This window comes from Clarias gariepinus, chromosome 2 (assembly GCF_024256425.1).
Source record: "Clarias gariepinus isolate MV-2021 ecotype Netherlands chromosome 2, CGAR_prim_01v2, whole genome shotgun sequence".
In the NCBI taxonomy this organism is placed as follows: Eukaryota; Metazoa; Chordata; class Actinopteri; order Siluriformes; family Clariidae; genus Clarias; species Clarias gariepinus.
In genome coordinates, this window is record NC_071101.1 from 11,572,125 (window position 1) to 11,589,038 (window position 16,914).

Sequence of the window (16,914 nt, forward strand, 5' to 3'; positions counted from 1 at the left end):
TCAGTGCTATAACTCCACCTGCCACAGTTTCAGCCCAGTGGAACAATCTGACTACATGTGAAGTGCCATGAAAAAGTATTTGCCCCTTCCTATTTTTTTTCTTTGCATATTTGTCACACTTGTATAGGTGGAACTTCACCTAAACACTTTAGGTGAGAACGTATAGGTTAATATGTATAGGTGAGAACAGCTGATTCACACTTGGGGAGAGTGAATAATTTGCATTTGAATGTTGTCTGGCATTGTAACCACACGCAGTGACACTAAAAGAACAATAGGATTAATAGGAATAGGAGACACTAAAGAGGAGGATTTTAATTTAGACTATAAAAAAATTAACCTGCGTCTATTTTTGGGCGTGCCAGCTGCCACTTTTTAGTCTTATAATGCCCACATGACATGCTGGTACAGAGCTGGACATAGCTCATCCATGCCAATGATCCCGGGTTTGCACCCTGCGCTATAAAATACGAGTACGACGGCCATCCGCGGACAGCAGCTCCTGCCTCCATCCGCTTGCGCTTGCTCTTCTTTGAAGTCTCTGGGGCGCGTTCCATTTGCCCCGTTTGCATGCCACACTTCCGCGTTGTTGTGCGCGCGTCTCACTCACACCGCGTAGTAAAATCCACTGTAAACCAACAAACCCAGAAGGGGAGGCGGCCTAACTAGTGAGCGAGGAGCGATATTGATTTGGGCGCACGCCGTGACAGGCTGAAAAAAAACTATTGTCCTCAAAAATTTAACAGCTGAGGACTCTGATTAATGTGCAAAAACTATATAATAAAACTATATAAGACTACATGCCTTCATAAGACTCAACTTTTATTTAAGCGCACTCACAATAACGAAAAAACGTGATTTTATAAATGTTTGAAAGCAAATAAGGTGCGCTGTTCTGTATTGTTTTTGGTGAACTTGAGTGCGTCAGAAAATGAACGCAAACGTTTTTATAAATGGTCAGAGTCAGTCTGCTTGCTGTTTTCCCGACGTGTTCATAATCATTAGTCTACTTCTGCCGGTGCGCTCTGGAAAATTTCATGCATGCGGCTGAGCGCTGATTAAAACTATGGAGTAAATTAAAGAGGAGAATCACGATGTCGAATCGAAGTCCTGAGCCCAAACCTCATTTAAAATAAATTAACAAATACTATAAGTAAAAAAAAAACAATAGCCCACGTATAGAAACCGTTTATAAATTATTTTCGACATGAGTTGGCCCGGTGTTATGCGCAGAGCGCCGGGAGATTTCCTGAAGCTCCGAAATCACTGGGGCATTTTTTCTAAATAGATGCTATTGTTAATAACTGATGGAGGTTTGGGGCTGTATACGAACACACATTTTTGAGGGGTTTAAAACGATTTAGTCCGAGCAGACCTACATGAAAGGTGAGAAGTGAGTAACTGCGCGCGCTGTCGCGGTGTATATACTGTACAACACACGTTTATCAACCTACATAAAAACGCTGCCTTTAAAAAACGCTTTATAAAAACGCTGCCTTTTGTAAAGTGAAAGTACTTTACAAAAGACAAACTGCTTTATTTCAGTCATGAATTCACAATCACATCACATTCCAGCTATTATTTCCAGCCGTGGTTAAATAATGTATGAAATAATTATTAAATGCTGGACACAAACAGCAAATATGATGATTATTATAAAATGCCCGAAGAAGCTCGTGGTCATAAAATAATATTTACTTAATAATATAATATATATAGTTCATTCATGTCTTCTGATGATGTCGACACATTTTTACGTTTTAAATGAGATATGTTGGCATATTCACGAATCAGGACATTCGCATAGTTAAGACTATCAGATAGCCTACTATCAGAAAATTAAATTAATTTCAACACCATGTAAACCGAGACATTGCCATGTCTTTTACTGTTTTGTCCCTGTTAAAACATTACAAAAAATATATAAGAAACTTATTAAGAATTTTAAAGCATGAATTTGGGCATCTCATTTCATCATTATGAAAAAAATATGAAGCACATATACACACATTTATCATGAAAGATCTTTTGTAAAGCAAAATAAAATTCATGTTTGCTTCAGCATTGGGAACAATATTGTTTTAGACTAAGTAATTATACACAATTCTTCGTTGTACAGTACTTGGTCCGGCGTTTAAATAAAGTCCTTCCATGTGCCATCTGGCGGATATTCAGTGAAGCACAACACATTTATTTAAATTCCCGAATGTTGCTTACGGCAAGTCGTGGCGCGCCGCGCGCTAAATTGAGGCATCCCGCGGGAAAACACGCGCAGTCTTAATGGCCACATCTGTATAAGCCTGATTCACCTAAAGAGCAGCAATGGCTTGAGGTAATTCAGGAAATAAGGATGTTGCAACATATGACTGGTGTGATACGTTTGAAGGCGGACATGTATGCCAAAAGATGGCAAAAATTGAATCTTTACTTTGACAAATCATAGGGGCACTGGCTCTTAGACTGTACTAGCCAAAGTTTTAGGCATATATGTCAACTGTGCCTAATCTTTTACACCCAATTGTCTTTTCTTTTTGTATGCACCATGTTTTTACTTTTTCTACAGAATCTCACCACAGGCTCTGTTCTTATTTGTTTTTTTGTTTTTGTTTTTTTATCTTATTTGCTTGTTATTGAAATGGCATGTCATATCTGACTCAAATTAACCTTTTCTGCTATTTGGAAAAATGCATTTGAATGTAACAGTTGGGACATACTAAAAATGCAATAAAAATTAAAGTGGAAAAAGAACAGAAGAAAGAGCTTGAACTGATATTTAATCTTTATTTAGTTCTGGTCATGTAGTGATGAGTCTGTCAGCATCATTAAGCCCAGAGATAACAGACTGCTTTAAGTTAATCATGACTTAACTACTCAGCATATACGTACAGGAATGCTGTGAATAACTTTTATCCAATTTTGAATGTGTTAATAATGCAAAAAAACTACCAAATGCAGTAATCTATATCTTCTCTTACAAATTGAACAGAATAGCAGAAAAGAGTATCAGGATGAAAAAAAGAGCAAGACACAGGTGAGACAAACTGATAATAAAACTTCTATAAAGACAGGACAAGAAAAAAGTGATCAGAGGTCACGTATAAAACTGGTCCATTAGCTGGAGAAATCAGATCACATTAAAACAACACCTTAATGCTACGTGATTCCTGACTCGATAAACCATCAAACAGGAGTGAGACCTGAACCGCAGCACAAGGAGTTGTATTGCACTGTCTCTTAAGCATATTTACATCTACAGCACTGAGCACATCCCCTTATCCAGAGTGACTTATAGACGTACATGTGCTTTGGTGGTTTACAATAAAACACATCCTCATAAAATAATAAAAAATTATGAAGCTTAATTCCTGTTAGAGAGGAGTTAATATTAGTGCAGAAAGAAAACAACAGCACAAGATTAAGTTTTTTATTAGTGTTTATTTAAGCGCTTGGTGACTGAATAAAGTTCTTTGTTTGAAGCCTGATAGTGATGCAGATGTTTAGTTTTTTAGAGGATGTTTATTCCATCACCTGTGTGCCAGGACAATAAAAAATATTGTGATGAGATATCATAAGAGAGGCGGCATGGTGGTGTAGTGGTTAGCACTGTCGCTTTACACATCCAGGGTCCGGGTTTAAGTTTGCATGTTCTCCCAGTGCTTGGTGGGTTTCCTCCACATACTCTGGTTTCTTCCCACAGTACAAAGACCTGCAGATTATGCTAATTAGTGTTCCCAAAATTGCATGTAGTGTGTGAATGAGTGTGTGTGTGTGTGCCCTGCACTGTACTGTCCAGGGTGTACCCCGCCCTGTGCCCTAAGTCATCTTCACTGGAACTGGGATAAGTCCTCTGCAACCCTGAAGACAGGATAAGGCAGTATAGACGATATGTGAGGGAGTGAGTAAGCATCAGGAGAGAAAGTTAGCTAGTTTTGTAAAACTACTGTCATGCACACTCGGAACGCGACCAGCACTAGGACCCGGAAGTTAAGCGGTCGCGAACCAGGAAGTATAAAAGAGGTAAACAAACCATAGCACCTCGCTCAGTCATTGAGTCGCCGATGCTACGTCGGATTTCTACAAACCGTGAGTACTCACCTTCTTGGTTTAAAATCCTGATCGAGTGTGTATTTATAGGACGCGGGTTAGATTGTGTCTTTCCCTTGCTCCCCATTCGTGAGAGTCCTTAGATCAAATAGCGTGATTATCCTGCTCACTCGTGTTCGTCCGCGTTTGGGTTTACCATTCACGCAACAAAGGGCTAACCGCTAAAGCTACGTCTTCTGGTCACTCCAGGTTAGTTCTTGACAGAATGACTGAGCCCTCCGCGGTGAACCCAGCGGACTACGCGCACCTCTGCGACGTGGTAGATCAGCACGCCAAGCTCATCAACACGCTAACCGGGGAGATCGCTAATCTGCGCCGGGACCTCCAAGACGTCGCGGCCTTGCGCCGCGAGGTCGCGGAGCTCCGGCAGGAGAACGCGGATCTCCGGGCGGCTGTAGATAGCGCGGCTAGCCGTTCTCCCGTCGCGGCGGCCGCGGCGCCGCCCCCCCCTCCTTCGGATGTATTTCTGGCACTTCCTGATAAATGGGATGGCACGGACGGAAAGTGTAATGTGTTTTTAACATCGCTTGATCTGGTGTTTGAGTTTAATTCCACCAGGTACTCCACCGATCGGCTACGCATCGCGCTTCTGGTCTCGTTGCTAACCGGGCAGGCAGCTGAGTGGGCCACGGCAGTTCTCCGGGCGGATTCAGACACCGCACACTCATATAATGAGTTCACCCGCCAACTCAGACTCACTTTTGAACACCCAGCGGGCGAGGTGGAGACCGACACCAAGCTCTACCATCTGCGGCAGGGAGGATCGTCCGTGAGCCGGTACGCTGCAGAGTTCCGGACCCTCGCCGTGCAGACCGACTGGGGAGATGCCGCGCTCCGGACATCCTTCTACGAGGGACTGGCTCCACGTATCAAAGACGAGCTCGCCGGGCGGGAGCTTCCTGCTACCCTGGAGGGGATGATCCAGCTCTCCCTCCGCATCGACCAACGCATCCTCTCTCGCCCGAAGCCAGCCCCTAGGACCCTGCCGCCTGCACCCACCTTCTCCTACACCCCGCCACGACCACCTATTGCTCTCACCACCTCCACTACCGGATCTGTCGGATCTCCACCTCCTGCCGTGGTTGACACCGGAGCCGGGGAACCCATGCAACTAGGACGCGCCTCCCTGACCGTGGCGGAACGCGAACGACGGTACAGAGAGTGGTTGTGCGCCTATTGTGGGTCAGCAGCACATCACCTGGCGGTCTGTCCAATTCGTCCGGGAAACGCTCAGCCCCGGTGAGTGCGAGGAGAAGCTCACCGGGCCCTCTCCACCTCTCCACCACGATCAACGCCACCATCTCACGTCTCACGGTCCAGGTAACTCTCCAGTTTGGCCACAAACGAGTCCGAAGTACCGCGTTTATCGACTCCGGTGCCGCTGGTAACTTCATTGACTCAACTTATGCCAAAGAATTGGGGATGAAGATCGAGGCGTTATCCCAGCCGGTTCACATCACTTCAGTCGACGGTCGGCCCCTCTCATCCAGTCCCATCACTCACCAGACCCAACCAATCACATTCATAATCGACCAACATCAGGAACAGCTTCAATTTCACCTCACCTCCATCTCATCTCCTCCCATCATCCTCGGATACCCGTGGCTGCTGCAGCATGACCCCCTCATCTCCTGGAACCAGAACCGAATCCTCCAGTGGGGACCGACCTGCACTGAACTTTGCCTACGGGCCCCGGCTGGGACGTGTTCCACGGAGTCCGAGGCCCCCGATGTCGACATCAATGCCATTCCACCTGCCTATCGTGACCTGACTGGAGTCTTTTGTAAAAGGAGAGCCACCTACCTTCCACCTCATCGTCCCTACGATCTGGCCATAGAGCTCCAGCCGGGTTCAGTTCCCCCCCGCGGCCACCTCTACTCCCTGTCAGCGACCGAGACGCAGGCGATGGAAGAATACATCACCAACGCTCTTCGCCACGGAACCATCCGGCCCTCCTCGTCACCGGCAGCCGCCGGCTTTTTCTTTGTGAAAAAGAAAGGGGGGGAACTTCGCCCGTGTGTCGACTATCGGGGGTTAAATAAGATAACCATCAAGAACCGACACCCATTGCCGCTAACCAACTCAGCCCTGGACGCCCTCTCTGGTGCCACCGTGTTCACTAAGTTGGACCTCCGGAGCGCCTACAACTTGGTGCGCATCAGACAGGGCGATGAGTGGAAGACGGCCTTCATCACCCCCACGGGACATTACGAAAGCCTGGTCATCCCATTTGGATTATGTAACGCACCCTCGGCCTTCCAGCAGTTCATCAACGATGTCCTGAGAGACATGTTGGGCCGATGGGTGTTCGTTTACCTGGACGACATTCTCATCTACTCCCGCATGATCACCGAACACACCCAACATGTCCGGGCTGTTCTAAAGAGATTGCTCGCTCACCAACTGTACTGTAAGTTGGAAAAGTGTGCTTTTCACCAGCACTCCACCACGTTCCTGGGTTTTGTCATCTCGTCCCAGGGTGTGGCCATGGACCCGCAGAAGCTAGAGGCTGTGCGTCATTGGCCCCTACCCAGGACGCTCAAACAGCTTCAACGGTTTCTCGGGTTTGCGAACTTCTATCGTCGCTTCATCCGGGGCTACAGTACAGTTGCAGCACCACTGACCAATCTGACCAGGCCCGCGACTCACCCCTTCCAACTCACTCCGGCCGCCATCTCAGCATTCAGGGAACTCTGCCATCGCTTCACCACCGCACCTATCCTTCTTCACCCAGATGCCAACCGACCGTTCGTTGTAGAGAGGGACGCGTCGGATGTGGGCGCCGGCGCTGTTCTCTCTCAGCGAGGTCCAGACCAGAAGCTACACCCATGTGGCTTCTTCTCCAAGAAATTTAATCCCACTCAGCAGCGATACGGGGTAGGGGACCGCGAGCTGTTGGGCATAAAGTGGGCCTTGGAGGAATGGCGTCACTGGCTCCAGGGCGCCAGTGAGCCGTTCATCGTCTGGACGGATCACCAGAACCTCCTCACCATCCGCAACCTCAAGCAACTCAATCCCCGACAGGCACGGTGGGCACTATTCTTCGAACAGTTCTACTTCCATCTATCATACCGCCCGGGGTCGAAGAACACCAAGGCGGACGCCCTATCGCGACAACAGGAGGAAGACGCCCCCCGGGCGGACCCCGTGCCTGTCCTACCCACTTCACGCATCGTGGCACCGCTCCAGTGGGATCTCGAGACAAGGGTTCGCCAGGCTCAAGCTGCGGAGGCCGGGCCGGCAGGGGCACCGCCTGGACGACTCTTCGTGCCCCAACCACTAAGATCTGAGGTCCTCCAGTGGGGTCACTCATCGCCCGTGGCCGGACACCCGGGAAATCGAAGAACCTTACAGTTCGTGAAACGGGCGTTCTGGTGGCCCTCCATGAAGAAGGACATCGAGGAGTTCGTTCAGGCGTGCCCGGTGTGCGCCAGGGCTAAGGACACCAACCGACCAACCCCCGGAGAGCTCCAACCTCTTCCCGTTCCTCGACGACCCTGGACGCACATCGCTTTGGATTTCATCACAGGCCTGCCGGTTTCCGAAGAGAAAAACACCATCCTCACGATCGTCGACCGGTTCTCCAAGGCAGCTCACCTGGTGGCCCTCACCGGACTCCCATCAGCTAAAGTCACCGCAGAGCTGATATTGGAACACGTAGTCCGTCTGCATGGGTTCCCCAAAGACATCGTCTCGGACAGAGGGCCCCAGTTCACCGCCCGGTTCTGGAAGGCCTTCTGCCGTCTGATCAACTCCACCACTAGTCTGTCCTCCGGATACCACCCCCAGACTAATGGTCAGACGGAACGGACCAACCAACAACTGGAGCGCTACCTGAGATGCTTCGTGTCCGATCACCAGCGCTCCTGGGCCCGCTACCTCACATGGGCTGAGCTGTCTCACAACCTTCACGTCTCCTCGGCCACCAACTTGAGCCCATTTGAGGTATGCTATGGTTTCCAACCTCCGATGTTCACCCATCAGGAACCGGAGGTTGACGTACCCTCGGCCCAACAGTTGGTCCGTAGGTGTCGACGGCTATGGAGACAAGCCAACCGTGCCATCCAACAGGCCAACGCCAGCTACATCACCCAACATCGCCGTCGACACCCTCCGGGACGGTTGTTCAAAGTAGGTGACAAGGTCTGGCTCTCAACCAAGAACCTCCATCTCCACACAGAATCCCGGAAACTTTCACCAAGGTTCATCGGCCCATACCGCATCCATCTACAGATCAACCCTGTCACCTACCGGCTCCAGGTGCCTGCGGCGCTCCGGATCCATCCAGTATTCCATATTTCACAACTGAAACCCTTCACCACTTCACCCATGGTTCCACCCACCCGCCCTGCTCCTCCTCCCCGAATCATTGACGGCGGTCCCGCCTACACCGTGCGACGGATCCTTGATTCGCGGCCTCGGGGCAGAGGCACCCAATACTTGGTCGATTGGGAAGGCTACGGTCCCGAGGAGCGGTCTTGGGTTCCAGCACGCTTCATCCTCGACCCCGAGCTCATCCGGGACTACCGTCACAGGGTATCCTCCACCGCAGGACCGTCCGGAGCCGGTCCTGGACAGGGGGGTACTGTCATGCACACTCGGAACGCGACCAGCACTAGGACCCGGAAGTTAAGCGGTCGCGAACCAGGAAGTATAAAAGAGGTAAACAAACCATAGCACCTCGCTCAGTCATTGAGTCGCCGATGCTACGTCGGATTTCTACAAACCGTGAGTACTCACCTTCTTGGTTTAAAATCCTGATCGAGTGTGTATTTATAGGACGCGGGTTAGATTGTGTCTTTCCCTTGCTCCCCATTCGTGAGAGTCCTTAGATCAAATAGCGTGATTATCCTGCTCACTCGTGTTCGTCCGCGTTTGGGTTTACCATTCACGCAACAAAGGGCTAACCGCTAAAGCTACGTCTTCTGGTCACTCCAGGTTAGTTCTTGACAACTACCGAACGTTTGATTGTCCTGCCAGATATTGTTGCACAACAGTTCCCCCAACCATCACAAAATACATCATAGTAATGCATCTCTAGTAATATACAGCAACTCAGACTTCCTGTAATTTAGTTCATGGCTGAAGAGCTGCGAAAACATACTGAGATTCACATAGAAACATTGGATGCAGAAAGAGACAGAGAAAGAAAAGAAGGAGGGAAGGATTGAGGGAGTGAGGGAGAGGTATAGTTCCTTGTAGGAAGAGCAGGGAGAAGAAGAGTGCAGAAACTAAGTAATGGTGTGAAAAGTGAAGTGGGATAACACTGATATCTCATGCTGGTGAAGGATGGATGGTCAGCTCCAAAAGGTTTACATTAGTGTGTTTTATAGGAGAGATGTTAAATCTCAGGATATAGAAGTTCAAGAGAGAGAGAGTGGGGAGTCAGGAGGACTGGAGGCTTAACTAAAGGGGGTTACACAATAAAAAGAAAGAAAATGAGATCTCAGAGCTAAGAACAATGATTTATGGGTAATAATTTAAATTTTATATTAGATTAGAATGAAATGGTAAGATAAGATGGTAAAAGATCTGTATGAGAAAATGCAGAGAAAGCAGGAAAGCTGGTGTCACATAATACTATGAAGTAAAGCAGGGCTCAGTCTTATCAGGAAGGGGAGAGACGGAACACTAGTTTAATTCATAAATGTTAAGAGAGAGTCTGTGAGGAAAGAAGGAGTTACACCAGTGACTGAGGGAGAATCCAGAGCAGGGCTAAAGTGTGTACTGAAAGGGAAACAAAAAAAACACAACTAAATCTAGGAGCAAATTATTAATGTTGACTGACATTAGTTCAGAATCTTAAACTGTAATATGGGTAGGATGAGTGATAGAGACTAAACAAAACAGAAGATTATCCACCAAACAGTTTCAGTCATGAGAAAAAAACAGCAGAATCATTTATAAATCAATAGAAGTTCTAATTGTACAGTAGTGGCCATGGGGTGGAGTGAGTGCAGTATTATGATTATTAAGAGATTTTTAATGTGAGTTAGTGTGGTGTGGTTCCTCTCCTCCACAGAGTGTCATTGTGTCGTATCACATCCTCCAACTCAGCACCTGCAGTCGCTCCCAGCTGCAGCAGTGCAGTCTCTCTACAATCTGACTGAGGGAGGTTTTTGTACGACTCTATAACACTGTGTGAACACATTGTTACTACTGATATAATGGAAACTCTGACAGTAGTAATCTGCTGCATCTTCAGTCTGGACTCCACTGATGGTCAGAGTGAAATCAGATCCAGATCCACTACCACTGAAACGAGCTGGAAAACCTGACTGAAGCTGATTGGCAAGTTTAATGAGGAGTTTAGGAGCTTCTCCAGGTTTCTGCTGATACCAGTGTAATTGGTTGTTGCTATACACTGCCTGACTGGTTCTACAGTTGATGGTTACTGTTTCTCCTGGAAGAGCAGATTTCACTGCAGGAGTCTGAGTTACTGTGACTTGACCTCTGCACTCTGTAAAAATATATAGTATAATTCACCAAATTCAAATTCAAATTTTATTTGTCACATACACAAACATACACCATGAAACTGAAACATAATAATACATAAAAACGTGTATTTGTATGAAGAGATGATTGTAGAGATAAATCCTGAAGCAGTGTCTGACCTTGAGTCCAGAGGATCAGTGTCCAGATGAAGACGGGAATCAAAGTCATGGTAGCTGTGGGTGAAGTTGCTGTAGCAGCAGCTCTCAGTCATGAAGTGTTAAAGTCACAGCGCTATAAACACTCCCAGAGCACTGAAGCATGTGCTGCTAATGCAAAGTGGAACCTCTCTCTATGTAAACATGTATGTGTGTGTGTGTGTGTGTGTGTGTGTGTGTGTGTGTGTGTGTGTCTGCGTGGTCACTGTAGTGTAACACAGGTTTTTGTACGACGGTTTCATTAGAATGTATTACTGTGGAGGACTTTCGGTGGAGGAACCAAACTCATCATTGGTCCCGGTTCATATCTGAAGTTTAGTGTAAATTGTTCTAAAGTCTCTGTGCTAATGTAAAATACAGACGAATGCTGCTGTGTGTTTGTGTTAAACAATGAACATTTGTGTAATCAGATCTATTTACTACTATCACACAGGGAGCACTTTATATTACACATCAGTAAGAAGTGTTTAACACAGAATAAAGCTGATCAAAGTCTGAGTCGCTCCACAATATAACCAGTAACTAGTAAATGTTCTCCTGCTGAGTAGTTCTACTGAACTGCAGTCATGTGAATAAGCAGTAATGAGTAAATGTTGTGTGTGTGTAAATGTGTGTTTATTGTGTGTTTGTCTTCTCCAGCCGGTCCCACGGTGAAGCCCTCCGTGTCTCTGCTCCCTCCCTCCTCTCTGCAGCTGTCTGAGGGATCGGCCTCGCTGCTCTGCCTGCTGTCTGCCTACTCTCCACAGGGGGCGCTGGTGAGCTGGAGAGTGGACGGCTCAGAGGTGAAGGACGGGGTTCTGACCAGCGCAGAAGAACAGAAGAAGGACGGTTACACACGCAGCAGCACCCTGACCCTCAGCAAAGCAGTCTGGGAAAAGGGGGAGGAGTTTGTCTGTACAGTCTCCCATGCTGGTGTCAATCATCCGGTCACGTTCAGAAAGAGCCAGTGTGAAGACTAACAGCTCCAAGATAGAATTTAACACTGAGCTGCTTACACATCCATCTACAATAGAGTTTCAGTTCTACACAATGCTGACATTTCTGTCTTTACTCTCTTCACTGTCCTGTTGCTCTTCCTGTAGTTTTGCTCTGCTGAAATAAAGCTTCATTTTGGACATTGTGTCTTCTTTTATTCCAGTTAATAGTCATTATCAGTGTGATGAGAGAGTGTGTTTAGCTGTAAATTCAGTGCTGTGTGTTGTGCTTCAGTGAGTTTGGCTGAAGAAACTTGAACATCTGGTGAAAGTGCTGCTCTATTCTGGGAGAAAGAGGATCACTCAGCCTCTGAGTGAATCTCACTTCCTCTACACTGCTCTCTGATTTACTGCTTAACACTGACTCTGTGTGTTTAGCTGGGTGTGGAGCAGGAAGCTGCTTTCATCTCTTTCTTTAGTGCAGGGTTTATGCTTGAGTGAACTGACAGGTAAAGACTTATTTTATATTAATAAGATGGAGGAGTTCAGATCCTCATCCATTCCTACTTGTGTCAAAACTGTACACTGAATTTAACCTGAAAATCAGCTTCTGACTTTCTTTTACCTCAGAATCCAGTAGACCTTCTGAGAACAGTGTTGATGTCCATTCTGGACCCAGTATAAGTGAATCAGTGCATAACAGGACACATTTATAAATACCTTCGGATTAAATTTAGAAAATATAGTGACATTTCCACGTGGATGTGGTGAGGGAGGACATGCAGGAGGTTGGAGTGAAAAAGTAAGATGTGGTAGACAAAGTCAGATAGAGACAAATAGTCTGCTGTGGCGACCCCTAGTGGGAGCAGCTGAAAGAAAAAGAAGAGACATTTTTACTGTCTGAAGTAATCTTAGAACATCTCATCTCCTTTAAAGTGTTTTATTAATAATGTATGTACGTTGCTGTGCTACCACATTAAACATACATTCACATCAACTACTGCACAGAGATTTCTTAATGATCTGTTAGAGTTATCAGCTATGACTGGATCACTGTCTGACCCCAGAGAACTCGATCCAGTGACTGAACGCTTAGAGTAAACATTATATTATACTTTAAATAATGTAGCTCCATTTAAAAGAAAAATAATTATAGGCAATAAACTTGCTCCAGCATGAAAACTGCAATAGAGTGGGATTAGGGAGAGTCGTTAAGATGTAACGACTGGAGAGAGTAAGGGTTTTTTTTTTTAAGGGAGGCTTTCCTGGTGGACCAGCATGAAAAATATGAGACAGGTTGAGCCTAAGATCTCTACCTCTGTGAAAAAATATATTTATCACTTGTACATAGACGGCTCCTTTTAGCCCCTCTCTTGAATCTATCTTCTCTGTCCAAAAGTCGAACATTCTTATCCTCAATCCTGTGTCCTTTATGTGATGATATACTGTTGTTTCGGGCCCTGATGTATTACTCTTTCTGTGTTGATGCATGTGGAGCTCTAAACACTCGTCACTGCAGTGGATCAGGAATATTTTATTTATTTGTTCAGTTGCTTTTTTATTTCTTTTTATAGATCTTCTTATTTTTGTAGTCCTGATACCTAATAGGGGTCGAGGCACTGACAAACACATATCATGTAGACAGATCCTTAGTCAAGTTCAAAACACAGGTACTGTAGTCACATGGCAAAATAGGAATGGCACAGTTTTAAACTGGACAAGTAAAACTATCAAACATACAGAAAGAAGAAATAAAAGGTCTCAAAAAATAGGACCTAAACCCTGTTAAAAAAAGAAACCATGAAGAATTTTTTGACAAACAGTAAAAAAGTCAGCTAATACATGCGACTGTGATCATAACTACCGGTTCTCTCTCTCTCTCTCTGTGCTGGGTGTGAGGAGAGTGCTTGGATGGCTGTTCAGCGTTTTGTCAAGTTGTGGAAGGACTGAAATTGCCCCCCCAATTTATTTATTTATTAATTTTTATTAGTAAATGTTACTAATTTGAAAAAAGTTAAAGGTTTATAGTGAGAGAGAGAGTGAGCGGGGCATCATGGCCTCTGAGGCTGGTCAAAAGACACTGTCTCTCCGACATGGCATTACTGTAGGTGTGTGGTGGAGGACGGAGTAGAGGTGGAGGAGGTGCTGCTAGTGGTGGAGAGCAGGTCTGGTGTGAGAACATCTACTCTGCCTCCCGGATAAACAAAGCAGTGGTTGTGTTTTAAACCAAGATAAACCTTGCGAGTACACTAACAAAAAGGGGGGAGTATATGTAATAGGGTCAGCGGTTCAAGTTACCCTTCTGTCTATTGCCACAACACGAGTCGTAATATCAAATGTGCTCCTATTTATTAGGACGAGGAAATTATGAAGGAGCTGGCCTGCTTCAATAAATTTGTTTGCCCCACGTTTTGCCTGTCTGCTAACAGATTTTAATGGTTTTTAACGACATAAAAGGAACACTTAATGTAAAATTCTACTGTAAAGAGGGGGAGACCTGCTTCATAGTTTTTGCCACCTTGGAGCAACTGAAGTGCTTTGACTGGAGGCGATATCAGACATGAAAGCCAGCGCTGTCTGCACTGGGTTGTGCAGCCGGGCAGCTCAGGGGGCAATTCGGCATGAATCCACTGTAGTCATGACAAGTCGCTTGCTGTGTTCTGTAGCTTCGAAAGATTACAGCTTTTGACCGTGAGACAGTAAGCTACAGAACACAGCAAGCGACTTGTTGTGACTACAGTGGATTGTGAGTGCGCTCATAAAGAGCGGAATAACAGTGAGAGGATCTGCGGTCCAGGTCACCCCGCGATGAGAGTGGTGATATTTAACGTGCCTCCGTTTATACAGGACGAGGCGATGATGAGGAAGCTGGCCCGATTCGGGAGGTTTGTCAGCCCCATGAGGGCCATCCCGCTCGGGTGCAAGAGCCAGTGTGAAGCACGTCCTGTCCTTCCGGAGGCAGGTACTGATGGTTTTAAACAACCAGGAAGGAACACTTAATGTGAACTTTAAGTGTAAAGCGGGGGACAGCAGCTACACTGTTTTCGCCACCACGGAGCCGCTGAGGTGCTTTGAGTGCGGGGACGTCGGACACAAGAGGCTAAGCTGTCCACACGGAGCCGCGCAGCCGGGGAGCTCGGGGGGTGACTCGGCCGGGAAACAGCAGCAGCAGCGCATGGACAGTCAGCCGGAAAACACAGAGGAGTCCGAGTCCGCCGCGGGCCTCAGTGACACACCCGAGTCAGCACTCACGGGGGTCAGTCACACACACACCGCCACCACAGAGACACACACCGCACCCGGCGATGACCCGAACACCGCCACTACTGTACACAGCGAGAGGAAACATCCCGACGCGTGTACAGTAGTCAGCACTGACCACGCCCCCAACGCTGACCACGCCCCCAACACCAGCACCGGAGAGACCCAGGAACCCCAAACCTGCACACCGACACCTAAAGACAAAACTCAGGAGTAAAAGAGACGAGACGACCACTGCAGAACAAATCAACAAACGAAAAACCAGCCAAACACTAAACACAACAACACAGGACACAGAAGAATCAGGATGCAGCACCGCACACACACACACACACACACACACACAACCGCAAGGAGACACAGAGGAACAAATAAACCAATTCTTACAGTTAACGGAAAAAGAAAAAAGACAAGTGATCAGCAAACTTTTCCCGGGAGACAATAAACTGTTAAAAAACCTCACATCGGCAAACAAAAAAACTACACAGAAATAAACCAGACTATAAAACATAACAGAGTGACACAAGACTTTAAAAGACGTTGGAGTTGTTGGTGGGGTGGAGGGTCACAGGGTTTTCATTACTATGAAAAAAAATTTACATATGTTAATTCATTGTGTCTATGTGTGCATGTAAGTGCATATCGGGCAGAGCCCCGCCCCCACCTCGGCTACTCAGACCACATCTCTGTTATGCTAATTCCAGCATACAGACCACTCGTCAGGCGCTCAAAACTGGTTCTGAAGCAGGTGAAAACCTGGCCAGCAGGAGCCATCTCTGCTCTTCAGGACTGTTTCGAGAGCACTGACTGGAACATGTTTAGGGAGGCTGCACTTTACGGCGACTTCACTGACTTGGAGGAGTACACGTCATCAGTGACCAGCTACATCACCGATGACGTCACTGTCTCCAAGAGCATCATCTCACGACCCAACCAGAAACCGTGGATTACTGCGGAAGTGCGTGCATTTCTGAGGACCAGAGACTTTGCCTTCAAAGCGGGAGACAAGGTGGCCCTCAGAACAGCAAGGGCCAAACTTTCTCGGGCCATCATAAGAGGCAAAGCGCACACACGCCCAGAGAATCCACAATCACTTCAGGGACAGCGGCGACACACGGCGCATGTGGCAGGGTTTACAAGCCATCACTCACTACAGGACGACATCAACTGCCTGTGACAGTAACGGCTCCCTTCCAGATGCGCTGAATAACTTCTATGCTCGGTTTGACAGGCAGAACGACGTGGCGGCGAGAAAGTCCACCCCTTCTTCGAACGACCAGGTGCTGTGTCTCACTACAGCTGAGGTGAGGAAAACTCTACGCAGAGTCAACCCACGTAAAGCTGCTGGACCAGACAACATCCCAGGCAGAGTGCTCAGAGAATGTGCTGAACAGCTGGCAGATGTTCTCTCCCACGTGCTTCAAGGCCACCACCATCGTCCCCGTGCCCAAGAAGTCTACTGTGTCCTGTCTCAATGACTACCGTCCCGTTGCACTCACACCCACCATCATGAAGTGCTTTGAGCGGCTCGTCATGAGACACATCAAGACCCTGCTGCCCTCCTCACTGGACCCACTGCAGTTTGCGTATCGTCCTAACTGCTCAACAGACGAGGCCATCTCCACTACACTACATCTTGCCCTCACACACTTGGACAAGAAAGACACATATGTTTGCATGCTGTACATAGATTTCAGCTCAGCATTCAACACTATCATCCCCCAACAACTGATTGGGAAGCTGAACCTGTTGGGCCTGAACACCTCCCTCTGCAACTGGATCCTGGACTTTCTGACCGGTAGGCCTCAGTCAGTACGGATCGGAAACTGCACCTCCAGCACCACCACACTGAGCACTGGGGCCCCACAAGGCTGCGTGCTCAGTCCCCTGCTGTTCACACTGCTGACTCACGACTGTGTAGCAACACACAGTTCGAACCACATCATTAAGTTCGCTAATGACACGACCGTGGTGGGTCTCAT

The 16,914-nt window shown here is 47.3% G+C and overlaps 1 long non-coding RNA gene and 1 gene segment (V, D, J or C); one reads left to right on the forward strand and one right to left on the reverse strand.

The window, feature by feature from the left end:
• The window catches only part of LOC128509428 (probable non-functional immunoglobulin kappa variable 6D-41), a 74,531-nt gene extending 63,744 nt beyond the window's left edge, over positions 1–10,787 (reverse strand). The window contains 1 exon segment of the V gene segment in view: positions 10,722–10,787. Within this exon segment, the coding sequence occupies positions 10,722–10,770 (49 nt within the window).
• A 229-nt stretch (positions 10,788–11,016) lies between these two features.
• LOC128509497 (uncharacterized) lies at positions 11,017–11,872 on the forward strand. Its single transcript, XR_008356055.1, has 2 exons — positions 11,017–11,051; positions 11,397–11,872. It is a non-coding gene; the product is annotated as an uncharacterized LOC128509497 (long non-coding RNA).
• The last annotated feature ends 5,042 nt before the right edge of the window (positions 11,873–16,914 follow it).